This window comes from Motacilla alba, chromosome 8, assembly GCF_015832195.1.
Source record: "Motacilla alba alba isolate MOTALB_02 chromosome 8, Motacilla_alba_V1.0_pri, whole genome shotgun sequence".
Lineage (NCBI taxonomy): Eukaryota > Metazoa > Chordata > Aves > Passeriformes > Motacillidae > Motacilla > Motacilla alba.
In genome coordinates, this window is record NC_052023.1 from 7,902,538 (window position 1) to 7,928,697 (window position 26,160).

At 41.7% G+C, this 26,160-nt stretch overlaps 1 protein-coding gene across 1 annotated transcript in view; it reads left to right on the forward strand.

Annotated features, from left to right (window-relative positions):
- TRABD2B (TraB domain containing 2B) overlaps positions 1–26,160 on the forward strand; it is a 267,560-nt gene that overhangs the window by 141,374 nt on the left and 100,026 nt on the right. The window contains exons 3-4 of the mRNA XM_038145149.1: positions 3,195–3,341; positions 18,301–18,475. Of these exons, the coding sequence (XP_038001077.1) occupies positions 3,195–3,341; positions 18,301–18,475 (322 nt within the window). The remainder of the gene's footprint in view (positions 1–3,194; positions 3,342–18,300; positions 18,476–26,160) is intronic.

Here is a 26,160-nt window from a genome sequence, read left to right on the forward strand (position 1 = left end):
TGTGAATAAAAATGCACTTCCCAAGAGTCAAAGTCATAATTTCCCATTACTTCCCAGAACAAATCCTGTCTGCTCTGTTTATTAGGTGGGACTGTGTATAGGCAGTCACTCTAAGTGTGTTTATTTTGAACTCATCAGTTGTTCAGTAATCTCAGGCAGCTCTGCGAGATTTAACTCAGATAGAGGATTAGGCTGGGGGTTGTGGGGTCAGTGATGTTAAGATAGAGAGAAGGGAAGGAAACGGCGTTGTTTTTGTGGCATTATCTGAACAGTAAGGAAAAATAAATTTGGGTTTTAAGCTGGCTTTAACCTTACTCTGAAGGAAATGGTCTACAAATCCAGCCAGGAAGCAGGCGACTGTGATGAGACCCTGCTTCTCTTTAAATGTGTTTTGAGCCACCCAACCAAATTCCATGGTGGTTATGGCTAAATTAAGAAATCAGAAAATTCTAGAAATTCTCTAGAAATCAGTTAATTACATATTCAAGTATTCAAGTTTCTGATTTTAACTTTCCTCCTAAAATAAAATCTCTGGAGTAGCTTTTGGGGCAGAAGTTTGAACCCAGTGCTGAGCTCCCCACACTGACAGCAGCATGCTGGATGGGTTCAGCTGGTCCCCAGCATCACCTCTAGGTCCCAAAGCTGCTGTGAGGCAGAAAGCAGGGAAATTAATGTCCTGGCACCAATGAAATCGTGGGGAGCCATCTGCCAAAAACTGCAAAATAACTCATTCTCTCTCATTTGGAATCTTTGGTGTCTTACAAGAAGTGAACTTGTATGGTGGACTTCTCTGCAGGCTGATTTTTGAGGAACACAGACAATTTTCCTCAAGATATCTAACCCAGCAAATGTGGCTGAAGTAATGTAATAGCACAGGACTGGTTTCCCCAGAATAACAAAAAAAAAAAAAAAAAAAAAAAAAAAAAAAAAAAAAAAAAAAAGAAAAAAAAGGAGGGAAAAAGGCATTGGGAGTAAAGTAAGTAAGATTTGTTTATTGCCATTGCCTTCTTAATATTTTATCATAAAACACACGGTCTTGCCTCAGGGCTTGTTGGTGGTTTGTATATGTGTGTGTGCCTACGTGTATACATATTTTTGTATATAAAAATCCAGTAACATCCATTGTTTAAAAAGTCAAAAATCAGAAGGATTTTGCTAAAAGCATTTTGGGAAAGCCTCTGCTCTCATTTTTCCTGTCAATGTTTTTCTAAGCTTTTATTTTTATTAGTCAAAATGTTTAGAATCCCCAGGAAATCCTGGGATGAACCATTTCCTCTTCGAGCTGTAGCCCTTAGGGGAAAAAGAAAAAGCTCAGATCCTTTCAAACGTTAGAAATTTTTCAAACTGTGTTTTTTGCATATTTTTTAAATTAGAGAAAAACTAAGTTAGGAAGATGCTTAACTTCAAACTGTGATCCTGGGAAAGCTTGATCTCTTTGTAGAAAAGCCTGAAGAGACCCTTAGATCTGGGCAAGGAAATCTTTTAGGCTTGGCTCTTAATGGGGAACCGACTGCCAAACTGAGGTATAACAGGTTCAGTTGAAGAACCTTTTTTTTTTCTATGTAAATTAAAAACTAGCATTTGCTTTTCCTCAACCCAATTTATGTTAGTGTATGTTAGTTAGCATGTAACAGCTTTTTATTGAGGCTGTCAGTGCCCTGAAGATCCTTTGTTATTATTGATGTTACTGACATTATCAATGTTTTTAATAATAATTAAATATCTGATACTCTTTTTTTATATGCATGAGATTTTGCAACTTCCTCTCCTTCATCTTCAGATAAACTTGAGTGGGAATCTCAATTTTAAACTAAGAAAAACTTCCATCCTGCAAAACATGTGTAAATTGCTGATTTTAAACTCCTCTTGGGTTCACTCCTTGAAGTGGGTTCAGTTGCTAAAATTTAAGAAGGTAAAAATTTGGGTCCCAGACTGGAGCTCAGCAGGGATTACCTTGCCCAGATTTTGAGATGATTGTTATTCTTTGGGAAGGATGGAGTACTGCTGTTGTAAATGAGAAAAGCTTAAAAAGTGGTGAAATATGACACTGAGGGGTGTAGGAGTCTTTTCATAAAAAATGACACATCAATATAATTTTTCAGAAGTCTGAATTCACAGTCACCACATTCCACTTTATTTTAGGAAAAATGTGTTTGTTTATTTATATAGTTCATGACAAAAGTCTTCACTGCTCTTCTTCTGACTCTTTCATCTACTTTTTATCAAGTTTCTTCAGAAGGTTCTTGGAAAGCAGAACATGTAAAGCCCAGACTTGGTGGTCCAATAACTGGTATATATTACTCCCGCAGTCTGTCACAAATCTGAAAAGATTTTTGGTAGTTCATGTGAAATTTAGTGATCCTTTTTTTATTTGATTTTATTTGGGTTTTTTTGTTGGGAGGGATGTGGGGTTTTTTTGTGGCCGGGGGCTTTTTGTTTGTTTGCTTGGGTCTTTTTACGCTTTCTTTGGTAATTCAAGGGAAAAAAATCTAATATTTAAGGGCTTTTTTTTTTTTTTTTTTTTGGTTACCCAAAATTACACAGTAAATAGTGCTTCTTCTTTTTTGTTTTTTTTTCAGGTTTGGGATGGGGATGCTGGACCAGTCAGCTGGGGCAGTGTTACAGATTTGTACCTCTCTTCTCACTTTGCAGATGGGTGGGTGAAGGAGGAAAGACAAAAGGAGGGAGACTAATAACGAATTTGCTAAAGTTTCTGTTATTACAAGCATGCACAAAGTTCCAATACAACACCTTTGACTTCAGAAGTTCAGAAGATTTTGATTTTTTCCTCAAAAACCTGTCAACGGAGTTTGGGCTTTGGATTTAAACTAGGGTACAGGAAACAGTCAGAGGCACTAGACCTTTCCTCATTTAGGCAAGTTTCCTTTCCAGTGTCCGTCCTGAAGCAAATTAACCAGCACAGAGAGCCCAGGAGTTTTGAGACTGTGACTTCTGAGCAATAGGTATCTGTTGTGAAGTTATACTTTGAGGAGAATATTATGGGGTCTTGCACCTGAATGCTTTTCCATTTGGGAATGCCTAAAAATCATCCCTTGTTACTGCGGGCCAGAATGGATAAAGGGAATAGACTTCGTGTGCAGGAAAGTCTTTCAAAGTTTTGTCCTTTAGTCCTTTTTGTTTTGATTCCTGCTATTTTTAACTTTTTCTCTCTTTTCCTGCCTGTGTTTCTGCAGGTGCTGTTTGCTCTAAACCAGACTCTGCTCCAACACGAAAGCCTTCGAGCAGGGAGTTTGCAGGCCCCTTACACCACTGAGGATCTCATCAAGCACTACAACTGTGGAGACCTGAATGCTGTGATATTCAACCATGACACTTCTCAGGTGAGCAGAATTGTTCCAGATGGGCCAGAGAATTGAGGAAAAATCGTCTGCTTTAATAGCAATATCCCAGTCATCACTTCATATTCTGATCCCTCTTTCCCCTCTTCCTTTTAATGACCTGTGTTTTCTTTCCACACGTGCCTCATTTGCCTGGTGAGAGAGTGGAATTTCCCTGGTTTTGCTCAGGCTCTGGGGAATCATAGAATGGTTTAGGTTCAAAAAGACCTCCAAGATCATCGAGTGAACTGCTAAGCCAGCACTGCCAAGTCCACAGCTAAACTGTGTGCCCAAGCACCACATCCACACATCTTTTACATACCTCCTGGGATGGTGACTCCAACACTTCTCTGAGCAGCCTGTTCCAGTGCTTGACAGCCCTTCTGATGAATAAATTTTTCCTAATGTCCAATCCAAACCTCCCCTAGTGCCACTTGAGGCTGTTTCCCCTTGTCCTATTGCTTGTTACTAGGAACAAGGACTGCCTGGAAAACTTGCCAAGGGATGTTCTTGAAAAAAGGTTAATTCTGGATGTTTGGGGCTGTTGAATGCAGACTCCTCATTAAGGGTGGAGGGGAATCTTGGTAATGTTTGAGCTTATATATGAAGAGGAAGTGGACCTTATGTAAATACTCTATAAAGTAAATAACCTTTCAAACATGTCATAATTCAATAATTTTGTGTGTGTCTCAGACAGCCCTTCAGTCTCTGTTTATCTTAGTTATCCAAAGCTATTAAAAATTCTCAAGGGAGCAGAAATCTGCTTTCCAGACTAGTTTGATGCTTCATGGCAAACTGAGATTCCTCTTTCTCCTTTCCAGTTAATTCTATGAAAACTTGGTCTTTGGATGTCATCTCCAACATCTCTTGCTTTTGATCAATATTGCCAGATTCCAGTCTCAGGTGCAGTGACTCACCTGGGGCAAACCTGTGTAAATTTAACAGCCACACTATTTTATGTGTCTTGCCAGTGAAAGAATTAAATTGTGCTAGCAGTCCACCATTAGCAACTGCAAATGAAGGAGAGCTGTGTGACTTTCAGAGAGAACTGAGACGGAGTAAGCTCAGTCTGTGGACTGGGGCAGAGGTCTCTCAGACATTTTTATCTTGCCGTCACTATCTTGGATTGCACAGGGCTCTGTGTGTCACTTATTTCTCAGCAGAACATCTGGGCAAGCAAGTGGGGCCCCAACATGGGATAAAACCCCTTTGGTGTCCCAGTTAACTCAGTCCTAGAAAATGAAGCATTGTTTTAGCATGAGTGAGCAGGACATACCAGGGTGGTTAACATGGCAGCACTGAAACATGAAAAGAGCACACTCTGAAAAGAGTGTGTCATACCAAAGCTGCCAAAGCTCTTCATTCTGGTCAGCCTTGCACTGAAAAGTAAAGGGAGAAAGCAACTTGGGTAGGAATATATCTTTAAAGATGGGGAACATGAGTTGGAAAAGGTAGACAGCTCATGACTTTAGAGGTTCCTGGAGAAGTCAGTGATTATAACTATTCCTGAAATGTAGAGGCACAGCATACATGATAAACAAGGAATTAACAAGCAAGATGTAGTGGAATATTTGCCGTGGATGCTATGAAAGGACTGCTGGTAGTCAAACCCATGAAGACAGTCCTGGTGTCTGAATCTGCCGTGTCACCTTTTAATCTCCACCAGTGTAATTTCTCCAATAAGTAAAGCCTTTGTCCCTAAGATGAGTTGTGGTCATTTATAGCAGTTGCATGGACTCACAGACACCTCTGATTTATTGACACATTGTCCTGTAACAGACCTGTGGGTTAGACTTGAGAGGAACCGTTTGCTGTAAAAACTTCTTTATTCCTGCAAATTATTGGATTAAGTGTGAGTTTCAAAACAGTGTTAAAGACAGAAGAAAGAAACCAACAACCAGTCAGAGTGCGAGCTCTAACTGGTGTTAGTCATGGTCCCAGAGTGCACGCAGTTGATGGAGATTATAACGCTTACAGGCCATGGAAAATTAAAATCCCTCTATGTATACTGGTCCCTGCAGAACTCTAAATATTGTGCAGTGCTGTTGGGTAAAGAGTTTTTTTGTTTGGTAGTGTTTTTATAAACCAGCTCTATACCATTTATTTTAACTGCAAGCAGAACAAAATAGAAAATTAAAATGTAAAATAAACTCCCTATTCAAGTCAGGTTTTGCCAGTTGGGGTCATTCCAAAGTTTGTTCTGTGCGGTTTTTTGCAAGGATGAAAGACTCTGTCTGTCATGGGGAGTTTTTGCCATTTGGTTACCAAATTAGATTAGCCTGACTCAGATATTACACATGAAAGTCTCCCCGTGGGATCTCTCTGGAGACATTAAATGTGGGCACAGGGATTTATCATGTGCTGAGTCTGTTGCAGTTCAGGGCAGGTACTCATGCCAGTCTTGGGACAAGAGTGCCACAGTGATTTGAGAAGGTATGTCCCTTCTTCCATGATATCCAGCTGCTGGCCCAGCTCTTTAGAGGTCTGATAAGAGTTGAAGCTGGTACTGTTACCACAAGAAGGGAACAAAAGATCAGGAATGGGGTTGTAAGAATCCACACCCTTGTGAATGCTGGAGGCCAGGGAATTCAGCTCCATCTGGGGCAGCTCAGGAGAACTGCAAAAGGATGTGACTCGCTCTTTAAGGACTAATTTGGGATGCTGTTTAAGGGTATTCATGCCTGCTTGTCCCTTGAAGGTTATCAGGAGCTGCAGAATAAAGGTAAACTGTCCATCAGTTGGCTCAGTTCAGAGCTGATGTTTGAGGTGGCTGTGAGGACTGGGAAGGAGGTGACGAAGTCCAAGGTCACTGTGGGGACAGTGGCAGGGAGAGGGAGAGTATTTATGAGGGTGCAGTAACTTCCTAAATGCCTCCAGTGTGACTCTTCAGAGATGAAGCAGCTTCAGTAGCTGCCTGCAAGATGCTGAGGTGCCTTTAGTGCAAAAATCATCTTGGGAGTAGAAAGGACCAGAAGAGAAAATACCAGCACTGTTGACCTGACATGTCACAGCTAAGTTCCTTGAGCCTCTTCAGCCTCCCCAAGAGAGTTTGGGAAGTGTGAGGTTTCCTGCACATTCCTGAGTCCTGCAGGGTTTGGGAGGAGAGCGCAGAGTCCTTCTGGGACCAAGACTGTGCCAAGGGGGTGCACAGACAGGATGGTGCTGGGAGGAAAGGTGCAAGGAAAGGTACTTCCTTGTCCAAAGCAGGTTTTAGGTCAGAGGACAGCTCCTTTGTCACCCATGGGTAAGGACAGGACCACCCCAGGGAGATGCTGCTCATCTTGGGCTTGGGAAGTGCAGCTTAGCCAGGGTGCCCAGAATGAAGGGGTGGGAGCAGGGCCCATGTCCCCCTTTCATTTCCCAGAGCCATCAGCCCTGATGAGAGCAGAGGAATAAACAAATCCTCCTCAGTTTCAGTGGGTTTTTAAAATTTTATTTTAATTAAGAACAGTGAAAGAGGAAACACCTCTGCTTTCCTGTGGTTATACTACAATCATCATTCCTCTCCCTTTTCTTTTTTTTAAACTTTGTTTGCAAGCAGCGTTTTTCCAAATGTAAAAATCCTTATTTAAACTTAGTAAAATTTTATCAGGGTGAGTTTAATAAGTTAGACTATGACCCAAAAGTGCACTAGGAAACATCTCTCTTTTTTCAATAGCCTTCTTGAAACACTTGATTCTCTTGTGACTTTTGCAATCAAGAAGCTTATGTTGAGGCTTCTGGGCAGAGAGTCAAAATGATACCAAAGAGAAAGTATTCTAAGCTAAAGATAGGATGGGTGTATTTTCTCTTTCTCCAGACTGTTTTTCCTCTCAAAGAAGTCAGCTTCTTTCACTGCTTTTGTAAATGCTCCCTAAAAGCAAAAATGGATTGGATTGGATTAGTAGTTTTAACTTCTGTATTCTTTCTGAAGCTCTCACAAGGGAATTGAGGTCAGTGTGTCCAGAAGTATTAAAATGCAAAAAATCGGTTAGTTCAAAATTAGAAAATTATCTGTCTCCAGAGGAAACTTTTTTTTTACCTGAGACAGCTGAGAAATTGCCTAATGACATGAAGCCTTCATGAAGAAAAAGTAGGGTGCAAAATAATTTATTGTGTGGGGTTTTTTGCACCAGTTACTTCCTGTGGTCAGTTTTGAGCTATTCAGTTTTTAAGGACTATTCTGTAAAGCAAATTCATCTTTGCCAGCATTGAATTAGCTTTTTCTATGTTTCCTTGTACCCCTGTGTACTCTTTATTAAGAGGAAAATTAAAAATCCTAGGCCTAGATTTTTGTCCTTCAGCCTTTCCCAAAAACTGTGGCTGTGGTCTCCAGCCATTGTCTCTCATCTTCTGTCCCCAGCCATTCTCCTGACCTGAGGAGAGGCTCCTGTCCCAGGAGAAGATGGTTTTTCCTTTCTCACTAGATACCTTAGTCGAATGATGCCATCCATATCTCAAGTTGTCTCTGCAGTTTGAAATGCCATGGGTGGATTTAGATAGTAAGCATTGCCTTCTGAAAAGCATATGATGATCTTGATAACATGACATTAGAGATTCATAAACTAAGCCCATGTCAATATCAGCCTCCCTAAACTAAAGAAGAAAATGTTTAGTGCCTCACTTCACAAGGCACTTGCTGTTTATAAATCACAAGGTTGTGTTACATACCCTTTAAAAATGTTATCATTCTTCACTGACACCTGTCCTTTAAAATTGAAGGGTCCTGATAATTCTAATTACATCATTAACTTGCCCCATTGTCATTTTGGATAAAATACAACTGGACTTCTGGCTCACTTCTCAAATCAATGAGAACTATCTGTGGAATGCTCCAGCTTCAGTAACTGCAGAAACACACAGCTGAGACCATTAGGTAGAGTGTTGAATGACAAGCAGACCTAATTTGTCCAAGGAATGGAGTTTTATCTAGGGCAGAGAAAGATAAATCCATGAACTGAAGGCACAGCTATTGTAACGCAGCGCTCTGGAAGCATCTTATCGTTCTCAGCCGTAACAAAGTGCAGGCGAACTGGCACAGCCTCTCGTTCTTCCAGGGAGAATGATTGTGGGCTTTCCAGAAAAGCCAGTGCAAGGCTGTCTCCAGCACCAGGGGAGCCATCCCACGAGTTTCCCATTGTGGGTCCAGGCAGAGGGTCAGTCACACCTCAGGAATGTTTGTCAGGAGGACACTGATGACAGTCCTGATGCCAGGTGACACGAGTGCTCAGTGCTGCCTGTGCCCACAGCCAGCAGAGCCTGTCCTCCACCTTCTGCTCTCTGGAGATGCTGCTGCAGAGGAGATGCCTTCCCACAGCTCAGAAGAGCTCTTTCTCTGCTGTGGTGGGATCAAAATTTCTTTCCACTTGCACCTGAGTTACAGCTCTGTGTTTTGGTACACTGGGAGCACTTGGAAGTGAACGAAAAAACAGGAGTGTAGCCAAAATTTTCAGAGTCTAATTTTCATATTATGTCAGAACAGGATTCCAGATTGGAGCAATATTGTATTTTGGCTTATGTGTTTCAGAAAATTGGTTGCAGATCCAGATTGAGAGTGAAGTCTACTTGTTGATGACAGTGCTGGGGAAAACATTGCAGAGATTGTTTTTTTATTAATAATCTGGAACATGCCCAAATAATTTTCATGCTAGAGGTTTTGAAAATAGGTTGTTCTTGCTTGAAAATTTTCATGATATCTTTGCATTTGGAGTTGTTTTACCTTGGAAGTTCTTTCCCTCCTCTTTCCATGAAGCAAGCAATGTGAGAGAAAGACAGAGTCATGGAGAAATTGGAATAAGACATTTAAAAGCTAAGATTTTTCTTTCAGACTGCTGCATTATTAGAAAAAGAACATATTCACCTACAGAAAAGCGCTGATTTACATTAAAACTTTTAGGGACTGTTGGATATCTCTATTTATTAATAGGGGATTAGACTATAAATGAGTATGAAAGAGTGGTAAAAAAATATTTGGAGTTGAAGGTGCTGCTTTCTGTGGAGTACAGTATGTTTGCTGTAAAGCATTTACTTTCCCTTCTTTTTAAAGAGCTGGTTTATGAAGTGTTTTTTGGAAATACTTGTTAAAGAGAAATGAAAAAGACTTGTTGGTATTTTAAATAGTATCTTGTTGGTTGAATGTACAAAGTACTTTTTCTTTCTTCTTGTTTTAGCTAGCAGTTATATTTCCTACTTGTTATGACTGTGAGGTGGAGAAAAGGGGGACAAGGGGGCAACTTGGTTGGATTGGCAGGGCTTGGCAGGATTACTGTAAGACATTATTGAAAATACTGTGGTTTTGGGTACCCCTGGACACATTTCCTCACCTGACAGTGTTAGTGTGCATTACCAAATGGCGAATGCCATAGATTAGGTATCTCCAGTGTAAACTGGTTAAGCTCTCTGATGGTGACTTCAGACATAGATCTTCTAAACCCAAAGGCTTGTAGAGTTCCACCAGCTTGGATGCAAAGAAATCCATTTCAGAGATAACTTAATCTGAATTATTCCTTATTTTTCTCCTCACTGGTTCTTGTTCCACTTCTAAAGGTTTTCTTGGAGATGTTCTCCATCTTTTCATCTGGTACTAGACGTCTCAAGTGACCCCATGTTAAAGAAAGTTAAAATCAGTTCAAAAGTTATAATCCAGTTTGTTTCAGATTCCAGCATAACTAGAAACCTGGTTGGACTGGGAGAAGCCTGGGCTTTCTCCAGGACCAAACAGGAAGGCAGAGCCACCTCTGCAGTGCACTCCCTTGAGGGTCAGCTCCAGAGGTCGCATGTCCAGCCCAGCTGCTGTGGGGTTATGAACCAGATTTCTGCTCTTGCTAAGTTATGTGATATTGTGCAAATCATATATTTTGTATCAGACTCGCCTCAGGTTAAAATAATATTGCAAATTTCACATAGACATTCGAGCTTTTCCTAGAATCTCACTAAACAGTGATGGAAAGAAACTCATTGAAGAGCCCTGAACAATACATATCCAAGACAACCAAACCCGAGTTTGTACCCACTACTAACCGTTTTCCCACTGTGTAACAGAAGACAAAATGAAAAATACCTTTGGAAAAAGAATTGCAGTTCTTTAATAAACCAACCCCAAACCCAAACCTTCTGGCCCCATTTTTTTTTCACTTTATTGCCCTGCTTTGCCCTTTGATCAGTGTCTTTACTTGGGTGTCATGGCAATATAATAGGTGATGGTTTTAGTGTCTGAACAGAAAAAAAAATTCTTTGTCAAAGAAAAGAAAGCATTTGGAAGGGAAATAGAAAAACTTGAACTTTTCCATATGTTTGCAAGCTCGTGAAAGCTGGCCTCAAAAAAATCACAATGTTAAAAGGGTTTTAAGTGTGGCAGGAGTATTATTAGGTTCTTAAGATTTACCCTCCCCTCCGAAACCCAAACCTTTATTTGCATACACTGCAGGCTTGTCATCCGTAGTCAATTAATGAGCAGGTCCCTGTAATCTGGTCCTAAATATACTCCACATAGTTGGGTGAAGCTTGGAGAAAGGGGGCCGGGATCATTGTTCTGACTCTGTTTTGTTAAGACTTCTTTAATCAAAACATTCATTCAGATAGAGAGGCCGGCTGCATATTTTGGCATCACGACCGAGGGGAGCAGGGACAGGGTTGGGGTGGGGAGGGAGGCCGTGGAGGAGGGGTTGGTGTTGCTTGCTTCTTCTTTTTCTTTTTTTTTCCCAAGTGCTTGGAAAGCAGCTATTTAACTGGTGTGGAAAAACAAATAGAAAACATACATGGAGGTCATGACTTCTCAGGGATTTGTTGAAAGTCTTTTTTAACAGGGATAGAAGTATCACCCCCCAAGCTGTGAGTGTGTGAGACACACAGCCCATTCTTGTGGTCTTTCTACCTTTTTTTCTTTTTTTTAAACGTGGTTTCTTTTGGCCAAAATGGGCAGAGAAGGTAGAACTAGCCAGGACACACAGCTGTTGTTTGGCCAGGTGCCACCTGGAAGAAAAGCCCTGGCAGGATGGGTTTGGTGTTCCCAGGGAGGGTGTCCATGCAGGTGCAGCAGGGGTGGAAACCGCAGATACAGGGGTGTCCAAGGGCTGCAGCCCACCCTGCCTGCAGGCAGCTTTACACTAAGGCCAGCAATGACTCCTGCAGCTTTTGTGTCACCTGCAGAGCTGGTTTTTAAAAGTATTGTTCACTCTCCATAGAGACTTCACTGGCATTCAGCCTGCTCTTCCCCTCCACATCTTCTCCTATTTGTAATTTTCCTGCATTTACAAGTTTAGATGCTCCAGTGGCCCCTAGATCTGAGGTAGCCAGTTTGAAACACTGTTTTCACACTCAAGTTGCCATGGCATGCTGAGGGGTATCCCACTAGCTTTAAGTCAGAGAGGCCCATTACAGAAATCTCACTAACCTGAACTGGGATGTAACTGCAACATCTATGGACCTTGAGCACTGATGGGAGGTGGGCAGGGATTAGCTCATGGCCAGAAATGGCTCCCCAGAGTTGGTCCCAAGAAATGTTCTTGCTTGTGTTCTTCACTTCCCTTCAAGCAAAAAAGTATTTTTGCCTTTTTCTCCCCTCCAACGCTGGAAAAGGGAAAGAAGGGATGGAACTGAACTTTACTTCCAACATGAAAGACTCCTTTTACAGTCCACTCAGACTTCTAACATACTACTTAAATTTTAGTGCTAAGAGAAAGCTATAATGGGTTAATCACATGCTCAAACTGGAGACTGCTCCTTCCTGGTTTCTCTTTTCCATAACAAGCTGGAAGCTTATCTTCTTGGCAGCTGACAACTTTGGGCTTTGGGTAAAATCAGATTAACCTGACACTCCCTCCTTGGCCATTGCTGGTCTCCCTCATGAAGGAAGCTTGGGAGTGCTGGAGGAAAAGCAGTTGAGTTGGCAGCATCTTTTGTTTTTGTGGCAGCCACATCCTCCTTGTGGAGATACTTGTTCTCACAGCCCATTCACTTTGCACTATTTCAATCCTTCCTATCAGAGGCTGCAGTAAGAGGATATTGCTCTCCCAGATGCCAGAAGGGTCCATAAATCAGAGGAAAACAGGTGTCTTCCAAGTCCAGAGCAGTATATTTTGCAGCCCTGCAGTAAAAGCCACAATGCCTTGTCAAGGCTGGTTAACAGGAGGGTATCCTCCCTTCATAAAGGAATGATAACTAGATCTCAGATGTCAGTCTGTGACCCAAGAAGGGCTGGTGTGAATTTAGGGCCGTTTGGTTTGCTGGAGGAGCCAGTGGGTGTTGGGATCTTGTTCTGGCTCCCTGGCAGCCCCCATAAGCTGCCTGTCAACTCTTGAGATCCTTATCTTTCGTAGTGCTGTCAACTGTATAAAGGTTCCTGACCTGCATGGTGTAGGGAAAATCCTTCAAAGCGGGATCCCTTACTTGTCTTCTGGCCTCTGCCCATGTAAAGCTCATAAACCAGAAGACTAATAAAGAGAACCCAATCTTTATAATGTTTAAAAAAATTAATGTAGTTGTCTTGATCTGGGAACAACTCCCTGCTCACAACTGGAGATAAGGATTACAAGTGTGGAGGCGGAGCCCTCTTGTCAGGGAGGGATGGATGGGGTTTGTATTGAGGTGTTGGACTGGAACTCTGGAAGCTGATGGCCAGCTCCCTGTCCTGCCGTAGCTGTCCCTTTTGACCCTGGGTGTGCTGCCTTCTGTTTTCTCTATTTAGCTGTGAACCCTCTGGGGAGAGAAGGAGAAATAAGGAAATAAGGCATTTCTTTTATTAAGAGATTCTCCTGCAACTGTTGGTGATGATGCTGTACATGCAGCAGTCTGGAGTTTGGATATTTCTCAGGAGATGAGGCTGGAAATCCTTGAGTCATCTGCTGATTAGGACAGTGGGAGAGAGAAGTCTCAAAAGCCTAGAGGATTGACCAAGATACAGGAAGATAATTGCTGAAGAGGTTTTAGGATCACTGTGTATTTCATGGCAGTGGCTGGCTTCCCATTTCCCTGTCTCAGCTTCCTCTTCTCCATCTGCAAGTAGAATTATGGTTGAAGACCACCTCTGCCTACAAGCAGGTGAGGAAAGGCACACAGCTCTTTATTCCATTGTTGGTAATGTTGTTTTTTGATTGACACAATATTACAGTTCGAATTCACATTCCTGAAATAGTCTCCTCACTGGAACAGAACGAGGCTGAACAAGGTTATCAGAGGATTGGGAAATGTAGTGCATAGGAGTAGGAACGATAACACTGTTACTCCACATATGATAATGATTTGATACTGGACTGAGTCTAGAGTAGTTCCACTGTAGATAATAAATCCAAAGTAAAAACAAATGTAATCAAAGATGATGGTGCTTATGTGTGTCCAAAAAAATTGTTTGCAGATAGATGTTCACAACTCTGGCACTGTGCCTCTGCCCAGAATATTTGTCCAAATATTAAAAAATAGTAAATTTAAAAAATGGACTTTTAATGTAGTCCCGTCTCCATGAATTTTCAGCTGAACTTTGGCAGTAAGCCCTAAATGTGATAAAAGACTCTGCACCAATATATTTTGCTTTTCTCTCTTTTTTTTTTTTTTTTGTCTTTTCTTTGTCTCCACAGACAAAGGTGAAAGCATAGCATAGATCTTGAGTTATGGCTGGTGCATTTTTCTAAGCTAAAGTGTCTTGTTAGCTCTTATGCTAATGATTGCAGCAGAATCCAAGCCTCTGGAAATTTATGGGAAGAGAGATTACTGCTGAGCATTGTGTTGGACTTTGGGTCTTCCTTTGGGTCCCTCCAAAGCTAGACTGAGCCAGTGCCTTGTATGTAACATCAAGGTAGAAAGTCTTTTTAGAAAGTCTCTGTCCCCATTTTACAGATGGACTTTTGAGACACAGGAAGAATAAAGCCAAATGCTTCAAAGACACTTAGTGGAGCTTAAGTGCTGAGTTTCCTTTGAAGGTTTAAACCCAAATGACATGCTTGTGATCATGTAAGAGATTTGTATCACCCATGGGAGCAGAACCATTTTTTCAGGGTAGTGTCATAACCACTCCACAATCCTTCCTCTTTCTTCTCCCTAAAGCTCCCACTGACTTCAAAGGTGAAGAATTATGGCCCACATCCCACAGCACTGTGAGCTCAGACGTGTGTACAGAGCTTTATCCACACATATATTCCATCAGGGACACTGACTCAAGTAAAACTACACAGACAGTGGGGAGGGGAAGAAATTTTTGCAAGGCTGGGATTTTATTTTTTTATTCGCATAGTCCCTTTCTTTAACCTCAAAAGTTTAACTGAGAAATGCAGGGTGTACCTAATGACTGAGTTTGCGGTCCATCTGTACTGTCCATAGGAAAGCTGTAACCTAAAGGAAATGGGAATAGAAAAAAGGAGGAGCGCTACCTTATTATGTAAAACAAAATATTCTTTATTTTGAATGCCTCAGTGAGATACATTATTGAGTTTCTACTAGGTTATATATAAATATGAGTTGGTTGGGTTCTCAGAAAACTGCACACCTTGCAGAGACTGGATATAAAGAATCTATTTATCTCTTGTCATGTGTATCCATTAGAAGTGAGCACAACCCAGGTGATGCATTTTCTCCTGATCCAGCTTTTACTCTCCTAGGTGAACACAAAATTAGAAGTTTGGATTTTTCAACAGACACATAATCCACTCCATCATACATTTAAATACTGGTAGCAATATTCAGGTGTTATTAGATCAGTCCCTCACCCAGGGGCACAGAATATGTCTCAATCATTCACTCTCAGCTCAAAACCAACAGATTCATATCATTAAAATGTTAAAAGTAATTTTTTCACAGAATGAAAACAAAATAAAAGTAGAAGGGGGCAGGTACATCCTTTTGGTGCATATGTAGCCCATCCTTTTAAAATAACAGATCTTCTCTTTTCCAAAAAAAACCCCAAACTTAAATTCTGGCTCCAGTTAAGAGTTTCCTAATTGCGTGTGACTGTTTCTTGACTTCCTGATCCCTGTCTGGTTTAAGGGTTTCTTAAATCAACAGGAGCAGCTGTCTCCCTGAAGCCAGGCATGGTGTGTGTCACTGACTGTGGAAAGGACCTGGATGCAGGGAGGAGCAGAGGTGATTAATGGGGCAAGTGTCACAGCTCAGAGTGTGGTTGCACTACTGTGTAGGGGCATACTTACTGCAGTCATTTATCTTCTCTCCTCTGCCACACACACACTGAAACACACATGCAGATTTTATTTTTGCCAGGCATCAGAAATGCAGGAATGCACGCAGTGCAGCAGGACCTGTAGCCTCTCTAGGTGATGCCTTCCATTTTCTTGTTCCTTGGGCAAGGAAAAGAAAGATTGACAAAACCCAGTCCTTGCTTTTAAGTTTATCTCTCTGCCATTGACAAACATTTCCCCATAGAAGAGAGGAAAAAAAGGCAAGTGGGGAAAAAAGGCAAGTAAATGTCTCTGGTTTTTGTGCTGTATTTTAGGTTAGATAAAGAGAAGGAACAAACTACAGGTTAAATGTGGATTTAGGATTGCAAGTGATGGAGTTGCACCAGGAGGTGAAAGGTGCTTCCCTTCTTGGCAAGGACCTTATACAACATCTGTTTTTTGGATATCTAGACCTCCATAACCAATGAGATGCACCAAGCTGCTTGGTCCCCCAGCATTGCTGCTCCTGCTTTGTGTAGGAGCAGGTTGTGCTCAAAGCATCTCAAGTGATTCAAAACCAGGTCCCAGCCTTCACTTCTCTTCAGCCAGAAGCAGGGAAGAGACTTCTCTTATGTGGATGTTGAGCCTTCAGGTGCTTCCACAAAATGTCACCTTCCACTTCAGTGCCTGAAGGCTTCCCTGACTTCTGCCTGAGAGCCCCAGTATAGAGAAGATGCAAAGGTTTGTGATACCTCCATGGACCAATTGATTTGCAGCTTTGCATTAAAGAGGTTACTGCAAGTGCAAAATGGCTACTCATTCCTCAGACTTGATTCCTACAATCTAAATCTCTCCCTGTTTTTCACCAGGAATAGAAGCGCTATGTCCTTTGCTGCTGTAGCCAGCAGCATTTTATCTCTTTGACACCATCAGTGTGCTCCTCCATCCCTTTGAGACAAACACCTATTCTTGCCAGACACAGAGGTAACTTCCTTGGGCTTTCACAGGAAACTGGTTCTCCTCTAGGTCTGACTTAATGGGACTTGTTACTTGTTGAGTGCCGGCTCAGGGCTAAACTGAGAACAAGGTGCAAAGTACTTGCATGCTCTGAGGAGTTCATAGGTTACACTGGTGATGCCAAGCCATGCTGGAAAGCCTGGAGGAAGGAATGACTCAGGGTAATGTGAACCCTTGAAGAAGGACATGCTGGGAGTAGCACGGTGATTTGGCAAAGCAGGTTGAGAAGCAGTTTGGAAAAATCAAAGGTCCAGCTGGTCTGTGAGACCCAATAGGCTGGGGTAGGGTCTCTTACATGGAGTGTTATCTCCATCTCCTTAGAGTCCCCTGGTTCAGGAGATGTGGTCCCCTTTTTTGTCTCACTCAACTGGGAACAGCCTTTAGTGTGAATCCAGAGTGAGGTGTAGACTCATCCTGCATAATGCATGGTGAGAAATCTCTGCTGCTTGGTCCCTCACATATATAGGAGTGATGCAGATGGGGCTGCCATGAAAAATTTTTAAGGAGAGTCACTGGGAAGATGGAAATCAGTTTTGCTCCTTAAGACTTGCTGAAAACTTTTGGAGAAGCAGTATAAGCAAAGAGGGTGGGAAGAGACAAAAATTATTGTGATAAAACCATGTATGCAAGTGGAACGGGAAGAGGTGGGCTGAAAAACAAAAACCAAAGGCAAGTTTTAGAAAATGAGTACAGGAATTTTTTATAGTAGAAAACCAGAGATGGAATTAACCCAAGTAACAGAATCACTGTACCAAGTGTTTCGGCACAGTGAGTGAGGGATGTTCCCCTCATGGGCTGTGCATGCAATGTCATTACCACTGACTCAGATTAACACTGGAAATCCTGGCAGCTTTACGTGTACCTAGGGACTCAGAAATCTGAACCTAGGGTTTGCAGCTTAAGCTGCTTTCCAGTGGTGAGGCACAGAAAATCACCAGAAAGTGCTTGGGTCCTGTTAGCACTCATCAAACACTGCCCCCCTTACAGCTCTTCTCTCTGCAGGACACGTGGGCTCCCAAACCCTTGTGGTAGACCTGGGACTTTCACTATTTCAAACAAGTTGTTGTCCTAATAATCAGAGACTTTTGGCTTATCTGTCTATTACAGCTTGGATCTTGGCTCATTCCTGGGTCTGCTGCCCTGACCCAAGTCCTTGAGCTTTCAGCGTTTCTGCTGTGTCTGTGAACATCTCTCCTCACGAAAGCAGGGACTGAAGGAGCAGTTCTTGTGGAAGTCACTTCCTCTGATATATCAGGAATGTTCCAGGGATTTATGTGCTGCAATGCATGGTCTTCTCTGTTGAGACCTAATAGCATGTAAGCATGTTTACCCTGTGTGCATCTTCCTGTGTCTGCATTTGCTATCCTTTCTTCTTTTTAAATTGTTAGGTTCTTAAAAAGCCATATATACAAGCCAAATCTTACAGTCCTTACTTAGTTCATGGTGACTTCAGCTGAGAACAGATCACAGGAATTTGGTATTAAACAGCCAATGATTTTTTTTTTCTTTTTGAACAAGCAGAGAATAAAGGTACAAGTAACTCACCCAAATGTAACACCTGAAATTACATTTTCATGAAGAGACAGAGAAAAATCAAAGTTAACTAAAGTTTCCGTTAGTAAAATAGTAGTTTCACTTTTTTTTTTAAGAGAGCATATTCATTGGGAATTTCTTTTCTTATCTTTTTTTTTTTTTTTTTTTTTGAGAGTTCCTAACAACCTTCCATGCTCTGATCCTCTAGTGTTTTTTTGTGTAATAGTGGTGCTCAGGTAGCCACCTGAGCAGAAGGTTGGATTAAAACATGAAGTGTTTTGTGGGTTCCTTAACCAATGCCACCTGGGTTATGGCCTCTCTCTCTGTTTCAGGTGCCAAACTTCATCAACACAACACTCCCACCCCACGAGCAGGTGACAGCTCAGGAGATAGACAGCTACTTCAGACAGGAGCTGATCTACAAGAGGAATGAGAGGATGGGGAGAAGAGTGATGTCACTTCTAAGGGAGAACAGAGACAAGAGCTTCTTCTTTGCCTTTGGAGCAGGTATGGCATGATTTTTTTTTCTGTTTTACTCTGTTACTGTGATTGAAAGTAAAGTGTTTGGAATGCTTTAAGTCTCAGCCTGTGGGAAAATTTCTTACCAGGCTTCCCTTTGAAGCAGAAAGACTTTTGTTTGTCCAGACCCATTTCTGAAATGGACTGAGTCGTAGGAGGTGGGTCTAGGTCCAGGCAGGCTGCACACAGGCTGCACTTACTTTGTTTGCCATCTGGCTGTGGAAATGTGAAGCTGTAAGCCCTTTTCATGCTGTTGTGTTTGTTCCCTTCCCAGATCTGTGGGCTACTTGGCCACAGGTGTAGAAGATGGTTCAGTTGCCTTTGAGTTTGTAAGCCCAGCTGGTGGTGGCAGTGAGTGGCAGAGCACAAACTCTTTGGTGGCACAGGCACATGTGTGTGGCTCCAGGCACTGGCCCAGGATTTCAACACTTCTGGGATTGCTGCAGTTAAATCTTCTTGATAGGTGACTGAGCTGCTTTGATGCTGAGTTTGGGGCTTTGCACAAGTGCATGAGTTGTGTGTGTAGCTAAATACCAGCATTTTAAACTATTAGTAAAGTAAAGTAAAAATAAGTAAAAATCCAAAGTGTCTCTCTTCCTAAGTGCTCTCCCTGAAGTCTGCAGAACAAAGATGTCTGCAGTATTTATGTGAGCCTGCGACAGTACATGCTACTGTCCTCTCCCTTTTTTAATTTCTTTTCCCTTGACCAATGGAATTCATATTTCTGTGTGATAAGAGTATAAATAATAACCATTCAGGCCCCAGCTCAGCAGAATCCTGAGCACCAGCTTAAGTGTCTCTTTGAGCTCCCTCGACTTCAAGGCAGGCTGAGATTGCTGTGTTGAGAACCAATCTGCTCCTCCTGCTCCCTCTCCTTGGCAATTTCTCATTTTTGACAGAACTTTGCTTCTCATCCCATGGCTCTTGCTATGAACTTTGGCAACAACTCACCTTTCGCTACTCACTTCAGTGGGAATTTTGATTAAAGACTGTGGGTTTTAGCAGAGACACGTGCATTTTGATGTATTTATTTTTTGAGTGTATCCGGACTGAATTTTCCCAAGCTTATTTAATCTCAGGCTTGGCTGATATTTCTGGCCAAGAAATTTTGCTTAACTGTTTTTACAGTAGGAAAATATATCATGATGGCTCATAATTGGACAGGCATTCATAAAAACCAGCCTGTCTAACCCAAGGAGTGAGGTTTATGGGAGATTATAGAACATGATGGCTTAGATAACAGTTTCCAGTTTTGGAAATCCCTTAACCAGTACATAAATGGAGCTGAAGGGATAAACTGGGCATCACTGCCCACTTGTGCTCTACACCTAGTCCACAGACCATGGACTAGGTGGGTCACGGATCCAACTCATTGCAGCTGTTTGTTTGTGCTAATAACAGAGGTGAAATTAAGCCAATGGATGCTAATTCCATGTTACATCTTCAGAAAGGCACTTTTAACTGACAGGAGGTTCGATTTTTCTTCCCCTGTCCCCATCAGAGGGCACCTACCTGAAACTCCCAGGGAGCATCCCTTGGGAAAGCTGGCTCATAAAGAGCAAGTCTCACTTTGTCTTTTAGGCCCATTTCTGGTGATGTTGAAAACTGCCTTTGTCGCTGGGTTATTTTGTTTCCCCAGCACTGAGCGTGGCAGGACAGAACAGACACACGGGATTATTGAAAACTGGGATGCGGGAGATGCCGAGGAAAGCTTTTTGTTTTGTGTTCTTTGTTCCAGCCTCCCTTTGGCTTTTCTCACCAAATTGGGCCATCCCTGCAGGCTATCCCTGCTTTAACTACAATTAATTCCTGCTTTCTTCTCTGGGGTGTTTTTTTCTTCATGCAGAGAACACTAAGAATATTAATTTTTTTCAATGCCAAAACTTTTATGTGACCAAAGTGCAGGCAAGTTCATTTCCTCCTATGATTCAAATGCAGTTTTTTTCCTGAAGGACTTTTGCTTCCTCTTTTCCCCCATGCACTCAATTTGAAGAGGGGGTTTTACTGATAAATCTTTTATTTTGCATCCTTATATCTAGTTCTTTTATTTTGAGGGATTTCTTTGGTATGTGCTTGGGTCATGAATTCAAATTATTTTATAAAACTTTAAGGGTTTGGTTTTGCCTTCTATAAAAGTAAGGGATGTTTTTGATGAAAGTTGAGGCTTTCACATATTCCCATGAATTCTGAAGAGCAAAATTTTAGAAATGCACTTTCAGTTAGGATAGGCATGATAGAGTCTGTGGGAGTTTATTTGCTCCCAGAGCAATACAATTTAAGATTCTGCATCTCTAAGACTGACATGATGAAGGGGAAATAATTTGAAAAACTGGAAATATTCTGGACAATGTGCTTCAGAAGATATTGCCCTTTATGCCAAGCATGATCCCTGCATTATTCTCTTAATTCGGAGGATATTGGAACTAATAAATGAATAGTAATCAAATTATATATGTGTATTATGAATTGTTTTCAAAATTTCATAATCTCCATCATAGTTTCTGGGAAAGGAAGAATTGGATAAAACTGCACTGCCAAATAAAATAAGGAAAATAAGTATTTTCCTAAGTAAGAAAATAAGCCTGTTACGAGAAAAGCACCTTGGAAACACTTCAACAAATGCAGTTTTACAGACCAGGGCTGCTCTAGGAGGGAGCCCCAAGCCCTGCAGGATGATTCATGTGGACTCAGAGGTATCCTGTTGCTCCCAGGTATAACTGGAGCCAAGGGGCTGAGAAAGAGGATCTCTCCTAGAATACAGCCCTCCTGAGGCTGAGCCCTGCCTGTTCCTCTGGTGGCCTCCCTGCAGGGAGCTTTACCTTGTGGATGTAGTGAAGTTTTACCTGGCAAAATGCAAAATGCACAGTTGCATGCAGTAACTGAGGCTCGGTTGCTCTCTTGAGACATCATCCTCAGCTTATTGTAAGGTTCCAGTGCCATGGATGGGTAGTTCTGTAGCATCTAATAATTAATTATTATAATAAGCTTGACTAAGGCAGAAGGCACGACGCTGGTGTCTTTGCAAATTGCAGTCAGGTTTGGCTCAGTGTATCCTGCTCCATGACTGTAAAAACAAACAAAAAAAAAAAAAACCACAAAAAAACCCAAACAAATCCAGTGACTGGCTTCAAATGAAAAACAAGATGATGATATCCTGGCAGCCTGGTGGTGCAGGAGTCTGGAGCTACTGAGCTGGAGGATGCAGGTGTTTGGTTTTTTGGTAAAAAAAAAAAGGGCATTTGTGGAAAACAAATTTTTTTTGTTTTCTTCGGGAAGAGCAGGTCCATTTTTGCAGATGTCAGTCAAAATCCTAGGTGCTTGGGTGTCATTGCTCTCCTGTAAACTGGGATTCCCACTAAAATTTCACTAAAATTTCACTATGTGCCACTTAGAGCTGCGCTGCAAAGACCTTGTGGTGCATCCTAGGACAGCTGGTTCTGAGTCTGGCCTGTAACAGCACGAGGCTGTAACATCCTACAGACAAATCCTGGGGACAAAGGAGTAGGCAGGGGAAAGACATTTGAGTATCCAAGCAAGCTGAGATAAAACAGTTTTTCATAAAGTGAAGCAAAGTTTTTTTATGCTGCTGAAAGATGGGGGATTTTGTTCCAGTCAGAAGTATTAAAACAAACAAAAAAAATTGCACAATTCTAAAAGGAACTTTTCAGTTTTCTGTCATTCTTAAAAATAAAAAATAGACTTTTCAATAGATTTCTGCCTTTTCCATCTTCCATGACTTTACTTACTATTTAAATGTGTTGAAGTAATTCAGACTTTTAATTTATTCCTTTATAAAACACGTAGAAGTGAAAATAGCAATTTTTTTCTTTCTACTTTAATTTCTTTCTCTTCTCCAAGAAAAATACAGGCTCTGGGTAAAAGAGACCCAGCTCTGTACCCAGTTCTGTGGACTTTATTCCACTCCTGCCTGTGGAACCATGTTCATCAGACTTAATGTGAAAATCTCGCCATACCTGTATTCACAGTAACTGTACCCTAGGAATGAAACAGCAGTTATTGTTTGTGCAGTTAAAGGATGTTTTTCATTTAATGGACAGGGTAACTTTTCCCTTTGAATGAACAAAGGTAGCTAAATAGAGTACTTCCAAGTAAAATTTGGGCATTTGCTTGGGGTTTGTGTTTTGAAAATCATGATGGTTTACTTGGAATTATTGATCTGTAATAACAGTGAAGTGCCTTAGACATCATTTATACAGACAATTTATAAAGGTCCATTTACAGTCAAGAAAGAGACACACAGCCAAGAGCACACGGGCTGTTAAAAAGAGTTAATATTTTGGCAGCTAAGACCATACACATGAAGTCAATGTTTAAGAAAAAAAACCACTCTGGCTTATTTCATTTTTATGGGCAAATAATTTTCAAGTAACACTTATGATAACAGATGGATAAATTTATGTCTGCAGTTAATTTGAACGATAATTTCCTTAGGATGTTTTACTTGCATTTTTTTTCTTTCTTTCTTTTATGAGAGCTGTCAGTTTTGTAGCTGAGAGCTGGATTTACTGCTTCAGAAATTCAGATGCTGCTCCAGTTCACAATGTTTATTAGCAGCCAGATCAGTAGGCTTTAAGGCAGTGAGTTTTGTTGCTTAAAATAATAAATATATCGTAGAGAATATTCTTTTACCGAGACAGAGTTGAAATGCAAGTACCATAGCATCTCCCACAGCAAGAGGGGAAGCAAATTGTCTCTGGACCACAGTTCTGGGGTGGAGGAAAGCACATGTTAAACCATCCCACCAGCCCTACAACATCTGAGAGGTCAGAGAGGACCCAGCTGTTGTCTGTAGTGTGGTGGAAGCCAGATTGCCCAGAGCTCCTGATGAAGCTGGTGATAACAGAGATCTGTTTGTGTGACAGTCAGAGCACTCTTGCTCATCTGCAGGCTTAGGTGGCTGAGTTTATATGTATTTGTTGATGGATTAGGTATTTCTGAGATGTTCTGCAAGAAAATAAATACAGGCTTTGCTATAGATGTCTGTGTGCTGCCATGAAAGCAGAAGAATCCATCCCAGAGTAGCCACAGCAGAAGTAGAATTTGATCATTTCCATGCTCAGAACAGGTGAATTCCCTGCCCGTCCTTCAGAGTTCTCTCACTCACCACTGGATGGGCAGCATCATCAGGAATTATTCTGGTCATCATAAATTAGACTGTTAGCAGGAATTATTGAATAGTTTGGGTTGAAAGAAACCTTTAAAGATCATCTAATCCAAGCTCTCAAACAGCACTTACTTGCTTTCAAAGTAAATGTTCTCTGGTGGTTCTTCATAATGGGGCTCAGAAGTGGGGTGCCTTCTGTTTTCAGTAAGGGAGAGTTGTGCAGCTTTTCTATAGGATGGGACTGGTATGAGAACACAAGAATATAAAATCTCCTCATTGTAGTCCTCAGCACCAGCTCTTTCCCTTTTGTCCTCTCTGCAGAGGATTCAGGGAATTTCAACCTACATCATTTTAGATACTTGACGTACCAGAGACAGAGGCAGGCTCAGCCTTCACCTTCTGCAATGAGCAGGAGTTAGACATCTCCCAGGTGACTCGAGTCTGCAGTGGTCTTGATCACCACAGAGATGTTCTTATTTTTCTCTGAAAACTAAAGCATTCCAGAGGAGACATCCTGATGATGTAGCTTGAGCATGCTTCATCAGCGGGTAGTGAGCTGACCGTAACTGAGCTGGAAGGTAATGGATGTTGAATTTTGGGGGAAGGGGCCAGAGGAGAGGTGGCAGTGGAATTTTGTTTGAGAACCGTATTTCTACTCAGTAGTTTGGAAAAGGATAGGAGGTGATGGATACTATGAGCAACTGCAACTCAACTAATTAAAATCCAGAGAACCTTTGTGAAAGCCTTTAGCACCTGCCATGGGATCTGGCATTGGGGTTCACATGTGTTATTTGGAAGTGTTTTTTCAGGAGGGAAGTGCCTTGAGGCCGCTGTCCAACTGCACACTGATGGATGGGGATTTACAGATGTTGAATATGCAAACAGCTGCTTTGCACTCCCAACTGAGGCAGTATTCCATGCAAATCAGGCACCAGCACCACTGTTGTGTGACTGGGAACCAACTCATTGGAAGTCTGATCCTCTCTCCACCAGTATTGAGGAGCTCTTTATGATTTTCACTCGTCATCTCAGATCCTGTGTGGAACACAAAAGGAAAAAAGGAGGGGATAAGAAGAAAAAAGAAAGCACTTGCAGGCTGGAATATAAAGAGACTTTATCCCCCGGGTCAGGCGTCCTGATCCAATGCTGATTAGTGGTGCTACTGACATCACCAGCACAGTTCATCAATGAGGTTGTCTCAGTGGAGCAAGAAGTTGGCGACCAGGAGATTGAACTTGGCCAGCCTACAAAAGAGAAGAAAAGGGTGAATTAACAGTTTGCAGATGCTAGAATTCCCTCTGCTTGTGTTTATTTGGGCATCCAGATGCTTGTAGTGAGGTCAGCCTGTTTTTGTGTATGGATTTCTTTTACTATTAGTTTTTTAGGCAAAGTATCACTTTGCTTTTAGAAATAGACTTGCATGCTAATTTTGACCAAAACCATGCAAGTGATTCATTTAAAAGTCTTCATTAAACAGGGAATGCCTGATTCTCTTTTCAGACACTCTTTTGTAAATCAGGAGATACTCCACTGGGGAAAAGTTTGTTCCAAGTGCAAATCCAGCCTGCAGCCTTAAAAAAAAATTCAAGGGAACTTTTTAATGTACACTGATCTTGTATAATACAGGGGTTTTGAAATCCCTGAATATTTGCTTTTCACCTGAAGCTTAAATCGGCAAAGAGCACCTCAGTTAAGGAGGCCAAAATAAACCTGCCTGCACCACCCTTTTGTGAAAAGGGAACTTCTGTTCTGAAGGCTGATTCCTGTAATTCTGATTTGAGACACTCCTGTTATATAACAAGATATTAATTGTAGAAACACAGCATAGCCTATGCAATGGTGAGAGCTGTCTTGAGGCCTCCGTCACCTGTACCAACTGAGGAAGGCAAGACACGTAGCAGGTGAAAGGAAAGACTCCAGTATTTGAGGTTGCAATTTGTTTTTTCCCCTGGTCTGTCATCACCTAAACTGTTGAGGTGAGCTGGACAAGCTCTGGACTGTGTTTGGTTGTCTGGTGGAGAATTCATTGTGCTCAACAGGGATTCCTGCCTGGCTGCTGCTCACCTTTGCTTTCATTGTTGCTCCACTGAAAGTGTGTGCCACCCCAAATCCTGGTCTTTATTTGCCACCAGCTGCAGATATTCAAACAAATGCTGAAAGCAACTAAAATGAGCCTTGCAAACTGCAGTGTGTACGTTCACCAATTCTGGTGTAATTTTGCCCATGATGAATGGGGAAAGTTGCCTGTGCGCTGTAGGATTTGGGTTTAAAGAAGCTCATACATTAATGTCAGCTCCTCTGGGTCCCTGACATTTTCATATCATATTTATTATTATGCCTGTGCCAAGTTCTACTGTCTGTCTCACTGTTCTCAAAGGAAAGAAGACTCTATTAGCCCCTCCTGCCCTATAATAGAAGGATTTTGGTTAGATCCTTACTGTATTTCTCTTCAACATCTGAGATGTAAAAAATGTAGTCATAATTTGGGAAATTTTCTCTTCATAACTGAAGAAGCATGAGAGGCTTAAGCGCTCTGCTGAACAGGAAT